The sequence below is a fragment of the Pyrus communis genome, chromosome 10 (assembly GCF_041283825.1).
Source record: "Pyrus communis isolate YQ-2024b chromosome 10, ASM4128382v1, whole genome shotgun sequence".
NCBI lineage: Eukaryota > Viridiplantae > Streptophyta > Magnoliopsida > Rosales > Rosaceae > Pyrus > Pyrus communis.
The window spans coordinates 18688098-18708936 of NC_142574.1; the positions used below are offsets into that span (position 1 = coordinate 18688098).

The 20839-nt window shown below is 39.8% G+C and overlaps 1 protein-coding gene, 1 long non-coding RNA gene and 1 pseudogene across 4 annotated transcripts in view; 2 read left to right on the forward strand and 1 right to left on the reverse strand.

The window, feature by feature from the left end:
• Positions 1-2026: 2026 nt before the first annotated feature.
• On the forward strand, positions 2027-3772 carry LOC148693642 (uncharacterized). The gene is made up of 3 exons (XR_015952654.1): positions 2027-2397; positions 2731-2796; positions 3497-3772. It is a non-coding gene; the product is annotated as an uncharacterized LOC148693642 (long non-coding RNA).
• A 981-nt stretch (positions 3773-4753) lies between these two features.
• On the reverse strand, positions 4754-7282 carry LOC148693643 (protein HIGH CHLOROPHYLL FLUORESCENCE PHENOTYPE 244, chloroplastic-like; annotated as a pseudogene).
• Positions 7283-9302: 2020 nt separating this feature from the next.
• LOC137729348 (disease resistance-like protein DSC1) overlaps positions 9303-20839 on the forward strand; it is a 96645-nt gene continuing 85108 nt past the window's right edge. For all 3 annotated transcript variants that reach the window (XM_088677923.1, XM_088677921.1, XM_088677922.1), the window contains exon 1: positions 9303-9807. In XM_088677923.1, coding sequence (XP_088534049.1) covers positions 9674-9807 — 134 coding nt within the window. In that variant the 5' untranslated portion in view covers positions 9303-9673. The remainder of the gene's footprint in view (positions 9808-20839) is intronic.

Sequence of the window (20839 nt, forward strand, 5' to 3'; positions counted from 1 at the left end):
CACCACAAGTATAGACCATATACATATATGCTTATACGACAGTTTTACAGAGAGAGTGCACTGCCTTCCATCTGGGTTGTAATTTGTAAGCACATGACAAAGTATTATCCTCATGTCTTCTTTCAAGTTAAAATCAAGTGAAAGCTTATTTGAGGAAAAGTGAATCAGCTGAGAGAGAGAGGGAGAGAGAGGGAGAGAGAGTCAACAATTACTTTCACTTTTCTCTCTGAAAACCTCTGTGAACTTTGAAATCCCTCACATTGAAGTTGGGGAGGGAGGCAAACTGCCATGAATTCTTGTTAAAAAATGAATGTTAGGCCAATTGCCGCTTTTAAGGTCTTCTCTTTTCTTTAATCACCATAAATATACAGTTTTTTACCCAAGCTAAAAAGAGAAACTCTTCCAAGAAGTAAGAACCAAGAGGATTGTGCATGTCACAGACTCAATTACTCACATTTGAATTTTTCTTCAATAGCACGTATTATTAGATGGTATTTAAAATGAACTGTTGAGATTGAAAATAGAAGATTTAACAAAATAGCTATGAAATCAAATTAAATAGTTCCTCCCATATATATGGCTTACTACCCAGCCCAGCATTCTTGGAAAACAATCAAATCGAGGGTATCATAGCGTTGAAGCCGGACTTGTCACATTTATAAAAAAATATGTATCTATATGTCAATTTGTATAATCATATGAAAAATACAGAGTATTTCTACATGAAGAAACTATTCCTTGTTACTAAATTCCCATTTGACATGTGTGCCACAATTATTTTTTGGGTTTTGATGAGTTATTGATGCATTTGTTTAGATTATGATTTACAGATAATGAGGATTTAACAGTGTTGATAAGACATATAATAGTGCGACAATTTGGTATAATGTTCTGAACTAGGGATAAGTGATAAAATTAATAATCTTTTAAAAACACAAAGTCTGAAGTCAAATAAAGCATCAAGTGAGAATATACACAATGCCCTACCAATATTTAAAGCCTGGAGTATTGGTAGGAAAGGGATCATTTTCGGATCCCTTCCACCAAATCTATCAAATTCTCAAATTTAAACCCTTAAAATTTGATCAAACGGCTAAAATTATTATAACTTTTAAATAGCCCCCTATTTGTAGCCGTTTGCCCAAATTCTAAAAGAAAATGACCCAACACTTATTGTGACAGCCCGTTCCGGAATTTTCAAACTGTAAGTGTGAAAGGACGATTTTGCCCCTAGTATGAATTTTCGTTGTGTGGTTGTTTTTGAGCTTGGTTTGGGCTGGTTGTGGACCACACACATTTCCCCACACACACACACTCACCCTTTCCCTGCCCTGCACCCTGTCCCGAGCCATTTCCCTCTCCCATTTCCATTCCCATTGTACGGACACACCCCAAATCTCTCCAAATCTTCACAGATCGAGGAAACAAAGTATATATTCTTGCTCGTGACGGTCAGCATGACCTGATCTCGATCGGGGTGTGTCACTTATCATTGATTGTCCTTTGCTTTATATATACCACTTGAGATTTGAGATTTGATAACCATAGGTAAGATAGAAACGGTAAGAAGCAAAAAAAAAAAAAAAAAAAAAAAAATTAAAATAAAGAAGTGTGTAACAAAAAATGAACATTTACCACAAGAAATTTACCACGAACTTTATGCGTCTTTTATAAAAAGTGAACATTTATCACGGGCTCAGTCAGCACATTGTGGATAATAATATTTTACAATAGACAAGTTGCGACTCGTTATAATAAAAGAATTTAATACCACAGATTTAATTAGCACATTGTAAAAATATTAAACCACCACGAATCTTGATCCGTGGAAATATTTTTTTTAACCACATTTAATGTTCGTGAAAAAAAAAATAAAATTCAATGTGGTGAAATTACACGCATTATTAAAAAAAAATTTAGAAAGCGGGATTAAAAAATTTCCCAAAATTTCAAATTCTTTGAAATTTCACTGTACTCCCGCAATTCTCAAAATTTGAGTGAAATCGTTCATTTCCTCTTACTTTACCTCTCTCACACAAACGTTTCTCTCATTTTTTTTGATCTTCTCTCCACTCATCGACTCTCTCCATCCGTGACTCCTCACCTCACCACCACCACCAATTTCTTCCCCTCATGATACGACCCACTCGAAAACCTCCCACTCTCCTCCTACAATAGCATCAGCAACCCAACAAATCAACCCCAACACAACCTCCATGCGCTCTTCTCCTCAGCCTCACTGCAACGGCGGCGACCATCCCTTCAACTCCACCGTGTCGCTCCGGAAACTGAGGCACTTCAACTGGAACAAACAGATTTGTAGTGGAAGCGAATGCAATAATGGTGCTACACTCTTTGGCGAGGTCGTCCACCTATGGTTCAATTGGCCATGACCAGGTCCTCCATTTTCCCAATCTCTCTAATTATTTTTAATTAATTTTAAAATTATGAATCTCACTCTCGCTACTAACCAATTGTTTAATTTCGAAAATCTGAATTTCTTTTGTTCAATCTCTTATTGGAAATTCAAAATCTAGGTTTTGGTATTTATTCTTTGAAAGTGCTATGCACAACCAATATAAGAAATTTGCCTCCTACGGTTACCGAAGATGAGATTGAGGAGGAGTTTAAAAACTTGGGTCAAATTATGCATGATGAGGGCTGGCATGTTGAGTTTGTCTCTAAAACTATGAACTGGATCGGAGCTAAAGTAGATTTTGGTGCATGCAGGAAATTGGAGTCTGCTACGCTTGTGTTGAATATGAAGACATTGTTGGCGTTCACAATGCACTCAAGGTTTGATTTTTTTGTGATAAGTTGTTTAGTTTTTTGCTTTCGTTTCAAAATGTTCATTGGATTCAGGCAAATTTCGTGTTATTTGTTGAAGGTCCTGTCAGTTCTCATATGTAGTTATGCATCTATTGCGGATTCTCAAGGCATATTGCATTTGTCTTTGGGTATTCAATTGTTAAGAGAGTTCCCATACTTGCGCTATTGTCAACATTCATGAACTATCTGCCTTTGTATTTGCTTTATTTTATATATATATATATATATATATATTTTTTTTTTTTGGGCTTGTGCTTGTAATTTGTACTTCTGTACTTAAATATGTGTGGGGTTCGGTGTCGTGGCGTTTTTAAGGTCATTTGGTTGAAGATGAATGCTTGAATATTTCAATGCTAAGTGTTATTTGAGTATTTTGTTGGCTATGGTCAGTTATTAGACAATCTCTATGGGATTCGGTATCGAGAATTAAAGATCATTCCATTCTTTTTCTGTTAATGTGGATTGATGGCCTGTTGTTTCTTCAATCTTCTTTATTCCAAGATATCATTCAGATGTCAAGGTTTTCATGGAATCAAATCATTTCTGTTCATGAGCTTAATAAGTCTATTGGCATAGCCAGAATTTAGAGTGTTATATACCAAATTGTTAAGCATCTGTTTTCTTAGAAGTAATCGTTTGATCAACTTATTTTTCCTTATGTGTTTAGGAGAAATATTCAACCAGGAGGAAGGGGCAGTGGCAGCGGTGGTTATCAAATTACGAATCTTTGTCATACGATTCAAGGAAAAGTGAAGTCTTTTGGGTGACAATTTGTTTGTAAATGGAGACGTATTTCATACTTGATAGATAGTTTCATATTTTTGAGGATAGCTCATTGATTTTAAATGTTGTTTATGTAATTATTATATTGTAGTAAATGTGCAGTCTTGTATATAAATATTATATTATATTTATTAAATAAAAATAAAAATATTTTTTTTAAGTTTTGGAAATTCTTTTATAATGGGCATCGGTTGTGGTCATTTTATAATCCACAATAGCCATAGTGCATGTGGTGTTAGATTTCAGTCTACCATGAGCACAATTTGTGGTTGTATCACATTTGACAATGGGCATAGCTTGTGATAAAAATTGAGATTTTTTATCAAATCCAGATTATTAACGAACACAATGCTCATGGTGGATTGCAAGCAGTAATTGTGATATATGAGCTTTTTTCTTCTAGCGTCCATACTTGTCTTGATATAAAGGAGAGTTAGTAAGAAATGTAAGTGCGGCCACTTAGATTGTGGTATAATGCAATTCTATTTACTTGTAAATAAGAGTTATTAAATTTGAATCTCGTGAATGATGAGTTCGATACAAATATATTCCTTAATTCGTAATATAAATATACCGTTGTAATGGTTGTCCAACTGAAAAAAGGCTCATATTTCTCTTTATTTAGTTCTTTAACCGGTAGATAGGTTGAGATGAAAAACTCAAAAAAAGCTCAAAAGAACACAAGCACGCACGCTCATATGCATGAGTGAGAACTTCAGCTACAAACACATTGGAATGGGATATTCAAAATGCAGTAGAAAAATATCATTGTCTTCCTTTACCTCAAGGGCTTGAAGTCGAATATTATTTTTGTTGTACTATAAAGTGTCGGTCATAAAATTTAAACTCAGAATCTATTTAAACAAAGTAAAAACTGAATGCCACATGCGATATGTTCATTCATTGTCCTTGAAATTGGAATGTTGCGAGTAGATGGGTAGGGGCAACTAGATCGGGGGAAAGTACATTTGAGTAACCAACTTATTCACCACAGGATGTGTGAGTTCCACACAATGGCCTAGTTTCAACTGCTCCAGCTTCAGTTGGAACTTAGAACTATAAAATCTTGGGCCGTTGTGTGAAAATATGCTTATCTGATAGAACGAAATTGGGCCTTCCATTCATCAGCACAAATACATTTTGTACACTTAACTTGCTAAAAGAAAAGTTACATCTTCAATTTCACTGTATTTTTTCACAAGTAAATGTCAGATTGCTTTGCCTGTGCTTTGATATCTTTCAAGTTCTTCAACATGTTGGTGAAGTAGTCCTGCAAATATTTCCCAAGTGTAACTATATCTTTTAGAAGACCATATGTTTCGTTCATTGCAACAGAGAAAACAGTATCGCTTGAAAGAACCTACAAATGCCAAAATGCAGGGCATTAGCCCTCCCAATTAGAAAAAAAAAAGTGTTTTATAAGAAATTCTATTTCTATTCAGATTTCCAATGCTGCAAAACAACAATTACAATGCAAATTACAAAATTTCAAATAGTAACTTGTTTTATGTAAATGACTGTCAAAACCATATTAACTTACCTCTGAAAATGCCAATCTATCGGCAACATCATTTGTCCACTCAAAAAACCTTGTTAGCTGCGGGTTACTCTCAAGACAGAAACTGGGACTCTTGTTATATTTGCCTCTTGCCCATCAAACCTTTCACACAATGTTATTACCTGAAAGCGAAGGGAACTTTCAAAAACCCTGGACCTTGGTAAAGTTCAGTTGCATAGTATAAAAATTAGAAGACGAAAGAACAATGAAGGGCCTATGGAGGTAAATATTCTCATTCACCTCTTGGGTTGTGAGGGTTGTCCGTGCCGAGGGCCAGCAAACGTGAGAAGCTTCCCATCGACTTTCTCATTTCTTAAAGCTATAAAGGTCAGACGAGCTACATCCTAATACCAAAAAAATAAAAAACTGTTCAGATACCATGACAACAGGTACACAAAAAAATGCATTTCTAAAATCAACCAGAGAAACGGTCAATGTCAATGCATGATTAACCTGGGTGTCCACGTATGCAATTCTTGTGGGGGCGTCTGTTCCCCATACTGATTTCTCTTCTAATAGAGGCATTGCATACTGTCCAATAATCCCTGAGAGTAAAACATAAAGATAAGCTTTTTAACTTAGTAGCTAGTACTAAACACAAGAAACTGTTACGACGGAAGGGTTAAAAATAAGAGGTTGTTGAGGCCGTTTGTGGTGAAGAATCGAGATGTTGAGTTCAAGAATGACAAGAAAAGAGGATGTGTCGCTTGGTTTTTAACCTTGGGCTTGGTGTTAGCAAAAGGGTTAAAGTAGAATATAAATGTACACCAAAATTATATTCGGATTTTGGACAATACTTGGGTACTCACTGGGAGTACCCAATTTACTGACTTCATAATGTGGGCCAATGAGAATAGGCCACCTGTCTTATCTAAAATTGCCCTAAACATTGGTTATCTTGGTAACCAAACATCAATCATCTCCCTCACCCTCAAGCCTTGTTTTCTCCGTGCACCCCAACAACAATCCCATAAAAAAGGACTGGAGTGGGATCGATGTCAAAGAGGTGGGACATTGTCAAATAGATAGTTGACGTTGGACTTGCCGGCGAACAGAGAGGTTGTGGTAGTTGAGGTCGTTGGAGGAAAGATGGGTGAAGTTGGGGTTGCTAGGGAAGTAAAGGATTGGGGCAAGCTCGCCGATGAAGAGAGAGTTTGGGGGTGGCCTCGCCTGAGAAGAGAGGGATTGTGGTGGGTTCACCGGAGAACTGAGGGCTTTAGGGTTGGTCTCGCCATAGAAGATAGGTGTTGTTCTCACCGGGGAATAGAGAGGCGAAATCGCCGGAGAATAAAATGGGTTGTCTGCAAGGCAAGAAGGGAGGAATGAGATGGTGCTTGTTTGGTTACGAAGATAGGAAGAGTACGGGGTGAAATTCATTTAACATTTGTTAAATCTGTATTGGGCCATGTAAGGTAATCAGTTTGTTGAGTACTCTCCAGTGAGTACCCAATTATTGTCCTCGGATTTTTAAGTTATATTTTAAAAATAGGTGGCATGTGTTAGGCGAGTTTGTGAGGACTAACTTTTGATACAAGTTCCGCTAGCAAAGCCCAATAATATACGTATAAGGGAGGTGTTATCCACACATTTATTTTTACTCCACATACTTCTCTTAATTTTTGGTTGTCAGATTGAATGAATTGAAGAAGATCAATAGACAAAAATTAACAAGGTATGTGAGAGATAGAAAAAAGTGTGTAAATAATACTATCCATGTATAAAACATTTTCTTACTAGAATATGACCATTGACTTTGATTGTTGCACAATTTATACCGAACAAGACTTGGCTGCTGAAATTTCAGCAGCCACTCCTACTTACACCCAATTCCGTGTGAACACGTGTCCAAGTTTTGATTTTTTTTAATCAAAACTTGGACACAAACACGGGATTGGTTGTAAGTAGGGATGGCTGCTGAACATTTCAGCAGCCAAGTTAATTCCGTTTATACCTATACCAAAACCCAACACAAAGTTACTGTTCATTAACAGTAAATGGACTAAAATGCCCTAAAGTTAGTCTTGAGTCAATGCTTTGTACCTTTTTGTTTAGTAAGTTACCGTTGTAAGTAGGGATGGCTGCTGAAATGTTCAGCAGCCAAGTTAATTCCATTTATACCTATACCAAAACCCAACACAAAATTACCGTTATTTAACAGTAAACGGACTAATATGACCTAAAGTTAGTCTTGAGTCAATGCTTTGTGCCTTTTTGTTTAGTAAGTTACCGCAAATGCCCTTTATATCCACCCATTCTTCATTTTTGGATCCTTTCTTTTAATATAGGAATTAACTTGGCTGCTGAACATTTCAGCAGCCATTCCTACTTACAACCAATCCCGTGTAGACACGTGTCTAAGTTTTAATTAAAAAAATCAAAACTTGGACACATGTTCACATGGAATTGAGTGTAAGTAGGAGTTCTTTAATTTATTCTTGATTTTTTTAAACCCACCTACATCGTTTGTGGCATAGAAAAAAATAAAATAATAATTAAAAAACTGGTGGTAGGACAAGAAAATAGTTAAAAAATGTAAGTTAAACCAGGTTACATGGTTTGTAGCATAGAAAATAATAAAAAATTATAAAGAAATTGGAGCATGGAAAAAGTTGTAAAGTAAGTTTGTCTACTGTGGTTACAAAGTTAAGAAGAGTTGATTACAATGAAAACGCTCAAGGATACAGGGGCAATAGGGAAGCATATGGAGTGCGATTGATGGGACATGGTGCTGAACAGATCCAATGGCCGAAATTGATGCATGGAAAAAGTTGTAAATTAAGTTTGTCTATTATGGTTACAAAGTCATGATTACAATGAAAACGCTCAAGGATACAGGGTAATAGCGAAGCATATTGAAGATGGAGTGCGATTGATGGGACATGGTGCTGAACAGATCCAATGGCAAATTCATCTGGAACAGACAAGCAGGTGGAAAAAAAATTCAAAAGCAACAAGAAATGAACCCAAATTAGACCAATAAACACTCAAAAGTTTTACAATATTTTTAGTTTTAATTAACCCCAAATTTGAAAACAAATTATGGAAACAACACAGGAAGCAAAACCCAATTCATCATCTCTCTACCAGAAGATGCAGAAACAGGTGTATCAAGCAGGAATTTAACTAATGAAAGCAAGCATATTCTATATTCACAAAATACAAACTAGAGCAAACACATATCAAGCTCAAAAAACTGACTTGATCCAATTGAGTTGACCCAAGTCTCCCAAAACATACAAAAATCCACCTAAAAGTTCAAGGCTCTGGGAAATTTTCAAAATACTCACCTGAGCTAAAATTTCAAAGCTCTATGGATTATCTTTCACCTTATATTTTTTACACAATATTTTATAATGTTAACACGAGAATTGACGTTAAACTGTGATGTGATAGAAAATCATTCGAGAGTATCATTTTTTTAAGTATCCTTAGCATTAATCTTGTAAGAGCATAATGAGTAATTTTTCGTTGTCATCACCACTTTGACATGTGCCCTTATTGATCCACTTATCTTATAACATATCTATCTATTTGTTAGTGTATAACGTTTATCTTTTACCATACAAGATTAACGTCCTTATGACAGTGACACTCTTAGTCATAAATTCTAGTAAATCACAATTGTGCTTAAATTCACTAAATATGAAAAAAAAATACTCATGTAAATTTGTTTAACTCATAACTCAATAACATAACATACTCTCGTATGACCGCCACACCGAAAAATCTGTTTCTACAGATTGAAACTTTTTATAGTTTTATAAAAAATAAAAAAAAAAAAGAAAAAAAAAAGAGTTGTTGAACAAAAGACCGAAGCTTTTCGTAGTGGTAACTATTTATAGACCAATAGAAGGAGGCAGATTGTCTCCTCTCCTTTTTGGATGCCCTTCTTATGTCTTTTTATTTGTGCAGTCACAGTTAAGTTTCGTCAATATTTTATATTCCTATTACTTTTTATCTTATTATCTCTATAAAAAAAATTAATCTAAAATATTAACGTAACTTAACCGTGATCGTACAAAATAGAAAAGCATAGAAAAAACATCTAAAGAGGAGGGCAGACAATTTGCCTCCCCAATAGAAACACTCTTTTAACAGTAAAAAAAAATAAAAAAACTTTCCCATTTCGTGGAAAAAGAAACCAAGAAAAAGCTAGTCAAGCACTCTCTCAAGCTCAAGAGTCTATTGAGCCAAAAGCACTAAATTTCAGTCCTCAAGTCGTCGCTAAGTTGGACAAAAATGGCCGGCCTTCTCTCTTTTCTTCTCCAATCCCATCCAAACGTTTTTTTTCTGCAAAAATCCATCTTCATTCACACACCTTTTTACAATTTTCCCAGAAAAAATTATTGGGCAAGTATTTTTATATAAATCGTATGTTGCACTTGTTTTTTTTGTTGACCAGGAAAGTCTTTGTCTTTGTGGAAAAAAATCCATCTCCATTCACACACCTTTTTACAATTCTCCCGGAAAAAATTATTGGGCAAGTATTTTTATATAAATCGTATGTTGCACTTGTTTTTTTTGTTGACCGGGAAAGTCTGTCTTTGTGGAAAAAGAAGGAAGCTTTGTTGTGGATTCAAGAACCCTTCTCTGGGATCTTTGATTCATCTGTGTTTTCTGCAAGGGAATTATCTCAGGTGAGTAGAAATTTTCCCAGAGGTTTGAACTTTAGCTGGATTTTTGTATGTTTAAGGAGACTCGGGTCAATTCATTTGGATCAAGTCAGCTTTTTGAGCTCGATATGTGTTTGTTCTAGTTTGTATTTTGTGAATATTGAATCTGCTTGTTTTCATTAGTTAAATTGCTGCTTGGTACACCTGTTTCTGCATCTTTTGGTAGAGAGATGATGGATTGGGTTTTGCTTCCTGTGTTGTTTCCATAATTTGTTTTCAAATTCGGGGTTAATTAAAGCTAAAATATTGTAAAACTTTTGAGTGTTTATTGGTCTAATTTGGGTTCATTTCTTGTTGCTTTTGAATTTTGTTTCAGGGCTTGGTGTTTACTGATGCTGGGGTTTTGTGGAATTCAGTATTCTTGAGCTCTGGTAATAAAAAATAGCGAATTTAGGCGATTTTGATGGCATTTTCGATGTATATTTATCAGAACTAGTTTTCCTTAGCTAGGGATACATGTAGCCGTGACTATGAATGCTTAAATTGTGGTTACAAAGTCAGGATGATGTAGATAACAGTATAGGCACTCATTGTTGTAAAGCAAGTTTGTCATTATGGTTACAAAGTCAAGGATGATGTAGATAACGTTTTCTCTTTGTTCCTATTTTTTAATTACATCGTTCAGCTACATTCAGATTATAATTTAAGGTGTATATTTGTGTTGGATCAAAAATGGAGTGTGTTTTATGAATGAAATTTCTGTATAAGAATGCCCAGGTATTTACATATATATATGTGTGTATACTTACGTAAATAGTCATTTAGGTAGCTGAGTGAAGTCCTTGTGATGATTACGATTTGGGATTTATATTTAGTTATATTAAAAAAAATTATTTGGTTAAAAGAAGAGGGAGAAATAAAGGGGAAGATAAATTATGTGCCTGGATAGAGATTTCTTAGTTTAAAGTGTGTGAGCTTTGTAAATTTTTTTTAATCTTTCTTAGAAACAGAGCTTAATAATAAAGAGGAAGAAAAATTACGTGCCTAGATAGTGATTTCTCAGTTATTAGTGCTTTGAATGAAAAAAAAAAATTCATTGTAATATTGGTCCTTTGTGTATCTGATTTGTAACTTTATTTTATATTGCAGATCATTGTCAGGGCAATTTATATAGCTACACAGTGCTCTTGTTGAGATTGAGAAAAAAAAAAAGAAAAGAAAAGAAAAAAAGAGTGAGTCCGGCTACTAAGTACCGTTAAGTTTGGAATTTACAAATTTTTATTAATCATTTTGATAAATGTTTATATATATGTGTGTGTGTTGCCATTGCTTTGAATGAAAAAAAAAAATTGTTATAGTGTTATTGTTTTGTACATCTTATTTATGACTTCGTTTTCTATTGCAGATTAGTGCCACAACAATTTATATAAGCTACAAAGTGCCTTTGCTGAAATTGGAAAGAAAAAAAAAAAAAGGGTGAGCTGACAAGTAATGTCAAATTTAGAATTTACAAATTTTTTTTTAATCTCTGCTAATTAATAAAACACTCATTATCAACCAAAACTTTATGAAATTATTAGTTTAACCCTTTAATTAAAACAGAACATGAATAAGAAATATGGGGCAGAAATTTAATTTCACATAATCAAATTTTGATGTTTTTTTTCAAATCCTCACCTACATGTAATCTTAATATATCCCTAATTAAAAAAAAACCATTCCCACTCCCACATTCTCTATCATTATCTTTCCCTCTTCTTCTATTTCAAAAACAAAACTAAAAAATTTTCTCACACTCTTTGTGTGTGCCCATATGCTAGTTATATTGATGATTGTTTATACAATATAAATGTGTCTTGGTATTTGTATCATTCTTTAAAAAAATTTGGTATATCAAATGTCAAAACATCTTTGGTGGTGGTTAACAATTTTGTTACTTCACAGCTTAATAAATTTATTGTTCAATAATATTTATGTTGTTTTTTCATAGGGTTTGAGAATGTGGCATTATTTAACATCAAGTTAGTTTTGTTTGCGTTGCAAGATTCTCTACACAAAAGGAGTCACATTCCGGCCCGGGGCGGATCACTTTCCGGGCCTGCTCCACCACCGTAGCACGATATTGTCCGCTTTGGGCTTACCATTCCTTCACGGTTTTGTTTTTGGGAACTCACGAGCAACTTCCCAGTGGGTCACCCATCATGGGATTGCTCTAGCCCCCTTCTCGCTTAATTTCGGAGTTCCTACGGAACCCGAAGCCAGTGAGCTCCTAAAAGGCCTCGTGCTAGGTAGAGATGGGAATATACATATAAGGATCACTCCCTTGGGCGATGTGGGATGTTACAATCCACCCCCCTTAGGGGTCCGACGTCCTCGTCGGCACATTTCCGGCCAGGGATAGGCTCTGATACCAAACTGACACACCCCGACCGAGATCAGGGTGTGCTGGCCGTCACAAGAAGGTGACGAAGCCATGTGCACGTGCGGAAGCTAGTAAAGTAGTAATATAAAAAGTGCGAATAATTAAAAACTAGCATACAAGGTACTAAAACAAGTGCTAGCGTAAGTGAAAGACAATTTCAGAGCAGGTCTACAGCAGTCCAAAAGAAGAGTTGCGACATAAGTACACCCAAAGGTGACCCTACGCTGGTGAGTATTTGTCAGAAAAGCCGGGAGAATCCTCTGGGAATACCACCGAAACTGCTAATCAACTAGAACCTGGAGGAGCGCAAAACAAAAGCGTGAGTGGGCAAAAACAAATCTCTTTGAAAACCATTTAGCAAAATACATTCTAACCCTTCGCCGTAAAACCTGTATACTTCCTAGAAATAAACATATATACGTATGTATAGATATGCCAAACATGCTCAAGGGTATGCCAATCATACTCAAGACTATGCCATGTCAGAACCTCATAATGAATGCAAGTGCCCAGGTATAAATCACATCAATAGCATAACATCTGGCAGCCGGAGTCACCTAACGTGACCTGTACGGCTGCATATAGAGCTCAAATCTCAAACTCAATAACTGAACCTGCCCACGAGTCGGAACCACCTAAAGTGGTCTGTACGACAGGCCTGGGTGTAATATATATGTACGCTCTAGTGCTACGATCACGTGAAGGCTGTGCGAATAATCGCGGGTCACCTACGAGTCGGAACCACCTAAAGTGGTCTGTACGACAGGACTGTGCACCTAACTTGGATCCAAGCTGAGCGTGTGGTGCGGGAGGTGAACATCACGTGAAGGACTGTGCCCTACTCTGGGCGGGAGCACTAACACCGGGGGTGCAGGTTATGAGCTCTCTAAGCATTTCAAACTACTACTGAATATAAACACGCATACCACTTACCTGGCACTTACCTGTGCGTCCACGGCACCCAATACGCATATATAAATGTATGTCACTACTAATGCATGTGATGATTCATAAACAATAATAATATGGTGCATGGCATAACATAAATAACCCTTTTTAATCAATTTCTGGGAATATAAATGTATATAGGTATATACGGAAAACAAAAGCCCACTCACTGGTATGTGGAAGGGTCGTAGCCCCCCTGCCTCGAGTGCGAACGCTCGTCCTCGGGGTACGTGTCACCTATATGCGAAATAACTATAAAAACGTTAACTTTAAAGCACATAACCAACTTCTCGTAATAACTTCTCATACATTGCTCAAAATGGACAAATGAATATACCAACGTGCTCTACACAACCTCAGGATCACAACCATATTTTTAGAAAAAATTTCCTCCGCCGCACGCGCCGGCCACGCGCAGGCACGTGCGGCGCACACGGACTGCGTCAACTGACGCCGTTAGGAATATTCCGTCAGTTTTGACAGATTCCGTCAACGGCGTCAGGAATATTCCGTCAGATTTGACGGAATATTCCGTCACCTTCTCCGGCGAGCCTCCGGCGACGTCGCCGGCGCCGGAAAACTGGAAAAATTTCAAACTTTGTTTTCTCACTAGTTTCTCAACCATTTTTCATGATTCTTGAACCAAAATGAAGCTTAGGACTTGTAGAATCACGATAGACTACTTTTAAAGGCTAAAAATCACGCGATCATACCTGTCTCAAAACTCAAAACTCGGCCAACTTCGACCACGGTGATCCCGACGTCCAAAATCGTCCAACGAAGCACTCCGAGGTTCCTTGGGACACCACCAAGCTATCTACGACCTTAAAAATCCCAAAAACATGCTAGATTAAGTTTGCATGAATAGTACTTAAATAGGCCATTGTCGAATCGACGTGAAAACGAAGGATTTCTCACCTGAAAATGGTATGGTTGCACTCGCACGAGCTTCACGAGCTCGAATATGGCCTTAGCTTCTTCGATCTGTGATGCTTTGTGTGAGTTATGTGTGTGTCCGTACGTTTTCAGAAGGAAGAGGAAGGAATGGAGCTCGGGGGGAGAGAGAGACAGGGAAAGGGTAGAGAGACAGTGTCTGTGAGTGTGTGTGTGTGGTCCAACACTTGCCACACCACACAAAACAACCAATAACGTGACGAAAACGCACGAGGGGCAAACTTGTAATTTCACACGTACGTTTCGATATTTCCAGGACGGGATGTCACATATCAGAGCCTAGGTTCGGCAGTCCTGTGTCCTTGTGAGTATTCTAATGGTTTTGGTGTCTTCTGTCAGAATTATGCCGCCTCGTCGGGAACCACGTCGTTCTTCTGAGTCTAGCTTCCCCGATGTTGCTCAGTTGGGGGAAGTTATTGCTACAGCCCTTCAGTCAGTGATGCGCCCTCCCCAGAGGACTCATCTGGAGACTATGTACAATCTGAAGTTGGATAAGTTCAAGGGTAGTGAGGGCCACGAGGGCGCAGAGAGGTGGTTGGAACACATTGAGAAGACCTTCCGTGTGTTGCATAATCAGGGGAACCTTCCTATGGAGAGGTGGGTCGAGACGACCTCATGGTTTCTGGATACGGAGTCTGCAGCTTGGTGGGAGCAGGAGCTTCGTAGGTTGACTCCAGATCAGAGGACTGATTGGAATGTTTTTACGGATTTGTTCAAGAGGAGGTATGTGCCCCATGAGTACATTGATAGAAAAAAGCAGGAGTTCACCGAGCTGAAACAGCGGAAGATGACGGCGAATGAATACTACCGCAAGTTTACTGATCTGTCCCGCTACCATCCTGATGTTGCTGGTAACCCAGCAGAGATGCTCCGTCGTTTCCGTTTGGGCACCAGGAAGAGGTGGCGTTCTATGGCGACTACTACACACTGTGAGTCATACCAGGATTTTTATGAGATTTTGTTGAGGATTGAGGACTCTGAGAACATGTCGAGCGACACTGATGAGGAAAAGGACGGCAATCAGAAGAAGGATGACAAGGGTAAAGGTCAAGCATCGCTCGGGCCTCGCCAGACTCAGAACTTCAAGAGGGGTGGTGCTAGCTCGAGTTCTTCGAGTGGTGGCTTCAATGCCACTGGACAGGGTCGTGGAGGTAGATTTTCTGGTGGCGCTAGAGGCCAGAGGCAGACTCGAATGAAAACTGTTGTTGTAGGCAAATTCCATCAAATCTAATCGCTGGTGCCAAACATCACCAAACTGCAACACCGAAGCTCGCAGCATATCCTCCAAAGTCTGAATAGTTCTCTCTGACTGTCCGTCTTTCTGTGGATGATACGCCGTACTGTAAAGTAATCTCGTGCCCAAAGCTTCCTGAAAAGCCACCCAAAACTTCGATGTGAATCGTGGATCACGATCCGAGACAATACTCACTGGGACACCATGATACTTCACAACATTCGAGATAAACAACTCGGCTAAACGGCTCAAAGAATACTTCTCTCTCACTGGAACAAAATGTGCCGATTTAGTGAGTCGATCAACGATCACCCAAATGCCGTCAAAGCCATTATGTGTACGCGGCAACTTGTACACAAAATCCATAGTGATATTCTCCCATTTCCACTCTGGAACAGGAAGCGGCCGCAACAACCCAAACGACTTCTTCCTTTCCGCTTTAACCTGCTGACAAACAGCACACCTGCTCACATACTCGGCTATCTCCCTCTTCATACCCGGCCAATAATAAAATGGTCGAATGGTATGATACATTTTAGTAGCTCCTAGATGCATAGCATAAGCCGAGATATGTGCTTCATCGAGAATTTCTTTCTTCAACTCCACACTATTAGGCAAGAACATTCTATTCTCTAGCATCAACATGCCATCCGAATCACGAACTCTGAGGTCTCGCCTTGATCTCGAGCTTGGATTAGTTCTTGAGTCTTCTGATCAGCTACCTGAGTTTCAAGCACTCGATCAACTAGGATTGGTCTAACTTGGAAATTAGCAAGTAACGCCACTTCTCGATCTTCTGCTTCTAATCTCACTCCCGTAGCACGTAAGTCCACCAAAAGAGGAACACGACTAGCGTACAACGCATTAATACGGCCCTGTGACTTCCTGCTAAGTGCATCAGCCACTACGTTTGCACGACCAGGATGATAATCAATCGTGCAATCGTAATCGCTGAGCAACTCCAACCACCTCCGTTGACGAAGATTAAGTTCCTTCTGAGTAAAAAGGTACTAAAGACTCTTGTGATCTGTGAAGATCCTACACTTCTCTCCGTAAAGATAGTGTCTCCACAACTTCAACGCAAAGATGATAGCAGCCAACTCCAAATCATGTGTAGGGTAATTCAACTCATGAGGTTTCAACTGCCGCGAAGCATAAGCAATCACCCTACCATGCTGCATCAACACACATCCCAGACCATTCAATGAAGCATCGCTATAAACCTCGAAATCACCACTATCGTCTGGGAGTGCCAAAACAGGTGCATGAGTGAGACAATGCTTCAACTGCTGGAAACTCTGCTCACACCTATCATCCCACTCAAATTTAACATCCTTCCTCGTTAACCTCGTCAATGGCAAGGCAATCACCGAAAAATCCTTAACGAATCTCCGATAATACCCTGCCAAGCCAAGGAAACTTCTCACCTCGGTGACGGTTCGCGGTTGCTCCCAACTCTCCACAGCTGCGACCTTCTGAGGGTCCACCAAAATACCCTGAGCAGAAATGATGTGCCCCAAAAACGTAACTTGATCTAACCAGAACTGGCACTTGCTAAACTTAGCATACAATTGGTGTTCCCTCAACCTCTTCAACACCAAAGTAAGATGTCGAACATGCTCCGCCTTCGACTTAGAATACACCAAAATATCATCAATGAAGACAATAACAAATCTATCCAAGTAAGGCTGGAACACCCGATTCATTAAATCCATGAAGGCGGCTGGTGCATTCGTCAACCCAAATGGCATAACCAGAAACTCGTAATGACCATAACGAGTCCTGAACGCCGTCTTAGGGACGTCATCCCTACTGATCTTTAGCTGATAGTAACCAGACCTCAGGTCAATCTTAGAGAACACACAGGCGCCTCGAAGCTGATCAAACAAATCATCGATACGAGGCAATGGATAACGGTTTTTAATCGTCACCCGATTTAATTGCCTGTAGTCGATACACAGCCTCAAAGTTCCATCATTCTTCCTCACAAACAACACCGGAGCGCCCCAAGGTGAAGTACTAGGCTGAATAAATCCCTTATCCACCAACTCCTGCAACTGCACTTTCAATTCCCTTAACTCTGCGGGAGCCATACGATAAGGACTTAAAGAAATAGAATTAGTACCTGGAAGCAACTCAATAGTGAACTCCACGTCTCGATCTGGGGGTAAACCAGGTAAATCCTCGGGGAATACATCAGGGAAGTGTCTGACCACTCTCACATCCTCAACTCTGTTAGGAACAGCCTCATCTAACACCACATGAGCTAGATACCCCTGACAACCCTTAGATAACAACTTTTTCGCTCGCAACGCTGAAATAACGCCATGTCTCACTCCACTCTGCTCACCCACAAAAGTAACCACAGGTAGTCCAGGTCGGTGAGACGTAACTACTTTCCCGTAACAGTCAATGTTGGCACGATAGAAATGCAACCAATCCGTGCCTCTGGCCTCTAGCGCCACCAGAAAATCTACCTCCACGACTCTGTTCAGTGGCACTGAAGCCACCACTCGAAGAACTCGAGCTCGCACCACCCCTCTTGAAGTTCTGAGTCTGGCGAGGCCCGAGCGATGCTTGACCTTTACCCTTGTCATCCTTCTTCTGATTGCCGTCCTTTTCCTCATCAGTGTCGCTCGACATGTTCTCAGAGTCCTCAATCCTCAACAAAATCTCATAAAAATCCTGGTAGGACTCACAGTGTGTAGTAGTCGCCATAGAACGCCACCTCTTCCTGGTGCCCAAACGGAAACGACGGAGCATCTCTGCTGGGTTACCAGCAACATCAGGATGGTAGCGGGACAAATCAGTAAACTTGCGGTAGTATTCATTCGCCGTCATCTTCCGCTGTTTCAGCTCGGTGAACTCCTGCTTCTTTCTATCAATGTACTCAGGGGGCACATACCTCCTCTTGAACAAATCCGTAAAAACATTCCAATCAGTCCTCTGATCTGGAGTCAACCTACGAAGCTCCTGCTCCCACCAAGCTGCAGACTCCGTATCCAGAAACCATGAGGTCGTCTCGACCCACCTCTCCATAGGAAGGTTCCCCTGATTATGCAACACACGGAAGGTCTTCTCAATGTGTTCCAACCACCTCTCTGCGCCCTCGTGACCCTCACTACCCTTGAACTTATCCAACTTCAGATTGTACATAGTCTCCAGATGAGTCCTCTGGGGAGGGCGCATCACTGACTGAAGGGCTGTAGCAATAACTTCCCTCAACTGAGCAACATCGGGGAAGCTAGACTCAGAAGAACGATGTGGTTCCCGACGAGGTGGCATAATTCTGACAGAAGACACCAAAACCATTAGAATACTCACAAGGACACAGGACTGCCAAACCTAGGCTCTGATATGTGACATCCCGTCCCGGAAATATCGAAACGTACGTGTGAAATTACAAGTTTGCCCCTAGTGCGTTTTCGTCACGTTATTGGTTGTTTTGTGTGGTGTGGCAGGTGTTGGACCACACACACACACTCACAGACACTGTCTCTCTGCCCTTTCCCTGTCTCTCTCTCCCCCCGAGCTCCATTCCTTCCTCTTCCTTCTGAAAACGTACGGACACACACATAACTCACACAAAGCATCACAGATCGAAGAAGCTAAGGCCATATTCGAGCTCGTGAAGCTCGTGCGAGTGCAACCATACCATTTTCAGGTGAGAAATCCTTCGTTTTCACGTCGATTCGACAATGGCCTATTTGAGTACTATTCATGCAAACTTAATCTAGCATGTTTTTGGGATTTTTAAGGTTGTAGATAGCTTGGTGGTGTCCCAAGGAACCTCGGAGTGCTTCGTTGGACGATTTTGGACGTCGGGATCACCGTGGTCGAAGTTGGCCGAGTTTTGAGTTTTGAGACAGGTATGATCGCGTGATTTTTAGCCTTTAAAAGTAGTCTATCGTGATTCTACAAGTCCTAAGCTTCATTTTGGTTCAAGAATCATGAAAAATGGTTGAGAAACAAGTGAGAAAACAAAGTTTGAAATTTTTCCAGTTTTCCGGCGCCGGCGACGTCGCCGGAGGCTCGCCGGAGAAGGTGACGGAATATTCCGTCAAATCTAACGGAATATTCCTGACGCCGTTGACGGAATCTGTCAAAACTGACGGAATATTCCTAAAGGCGTCAGTTGACGCCGTCCGTGTGCGCCGCACGTGCCTGCGCGTGGCCGGCGCGTGCGGCGGAGGAAATTTTTTCTAAAAATATGGTTGTGATCCTGAGGTTGTGTAGAGCACGTTGGTATATTCATTTGTCCATTTTGAGCAATGTATGAGAAGTTATTACGAGAAGTTGGTTATGTGCTTTAAAGTTAACGTTTTTATAGTTATTTCGCATATAGGTGACACATACCCCGAGGACGAGCGTTCGCACTCGAGGCAGGGGGGCTACGACCCTTCCACATACCAGTGAGTGGGCTTTTATTTTCCGTATATACCTATATACATTTATATTCCCAGAAATTGATTAAAAAGGGTTATTTATGTTATGTCATGCACCATATTATTATTGTTTATGAATCATCACATGCATTAGTAGTGACATACATTTATATATGCGTATTGGGTGCCGTGGACGCACAGGTAAGTGCCAGGTAAGTGGTATGCGTGTTTATATTCAGTAGTAGTTTGAGATGCTTAGAGAGCTCATAACCTGCACCCCCGGTGTTAGTGCTCCCGCCCAGAGTTGGGCACAGTCCTTCACGTGATGTTCACCTCCCGCACCACACGCTCAGCTTGGATCCAAGTTAGGTGCACAGTCCTGTCGTACAAACCACTTTAGGTGGTTCCGACTCGTAGGTGACCTGCGATTATTCGCACAGCCTTCACGTGATCGTAGCACTAGAGCGTACATATATATTACACCCAGGCCTGTCGTACAGACCACTTTAGGTGGTTCCGACTCGTGGGCAGGTTCAGTTATTGAGTTTGAGATTTGAGCTCTATATGCAGCCGTACAGGTCACGTTAAGTGACTCCGGCTGCCAGATGTTATGCTATTGATGTGATTTATACCTGGGCACTTGCATTCATTATGAGGTTCTGGCATGGCATATTCTTGAGTATGATTGGCATACCCTTGAGCATGTTTGGCATATCTATACATACGTATATATGTTTATTTCTGGGAAGTATACAGGTTTTACGGCGAGGGGTTAGAATGTATTTTGCTAAATGGTTTTCAAAGAGATTTGTTTTTGCCCACTCACGCTTTTGTTTTGCGCCCCTCCAGGTTCTAGTTGATTAGCAGTTTCGGTGGTATTCCCAGAGGATTCTCCCGGCTTTTCTGACAGATACTCACCAGCGTAGGGTCACCTTTGGGTGTACTCATGTCGCAACTCTTCTTTTGGACTGCTGTAGACCTGCTCTGAAATTGTCTTTCACTTACACTAGCACTTGTTTTAGTACCTTGTATGCTAGTTTTTAATTATTCGCACTTTTTATATTACTACTTTACTAGCTTCCGCACGTGCATATGGCTACGTCATCTTCGTGT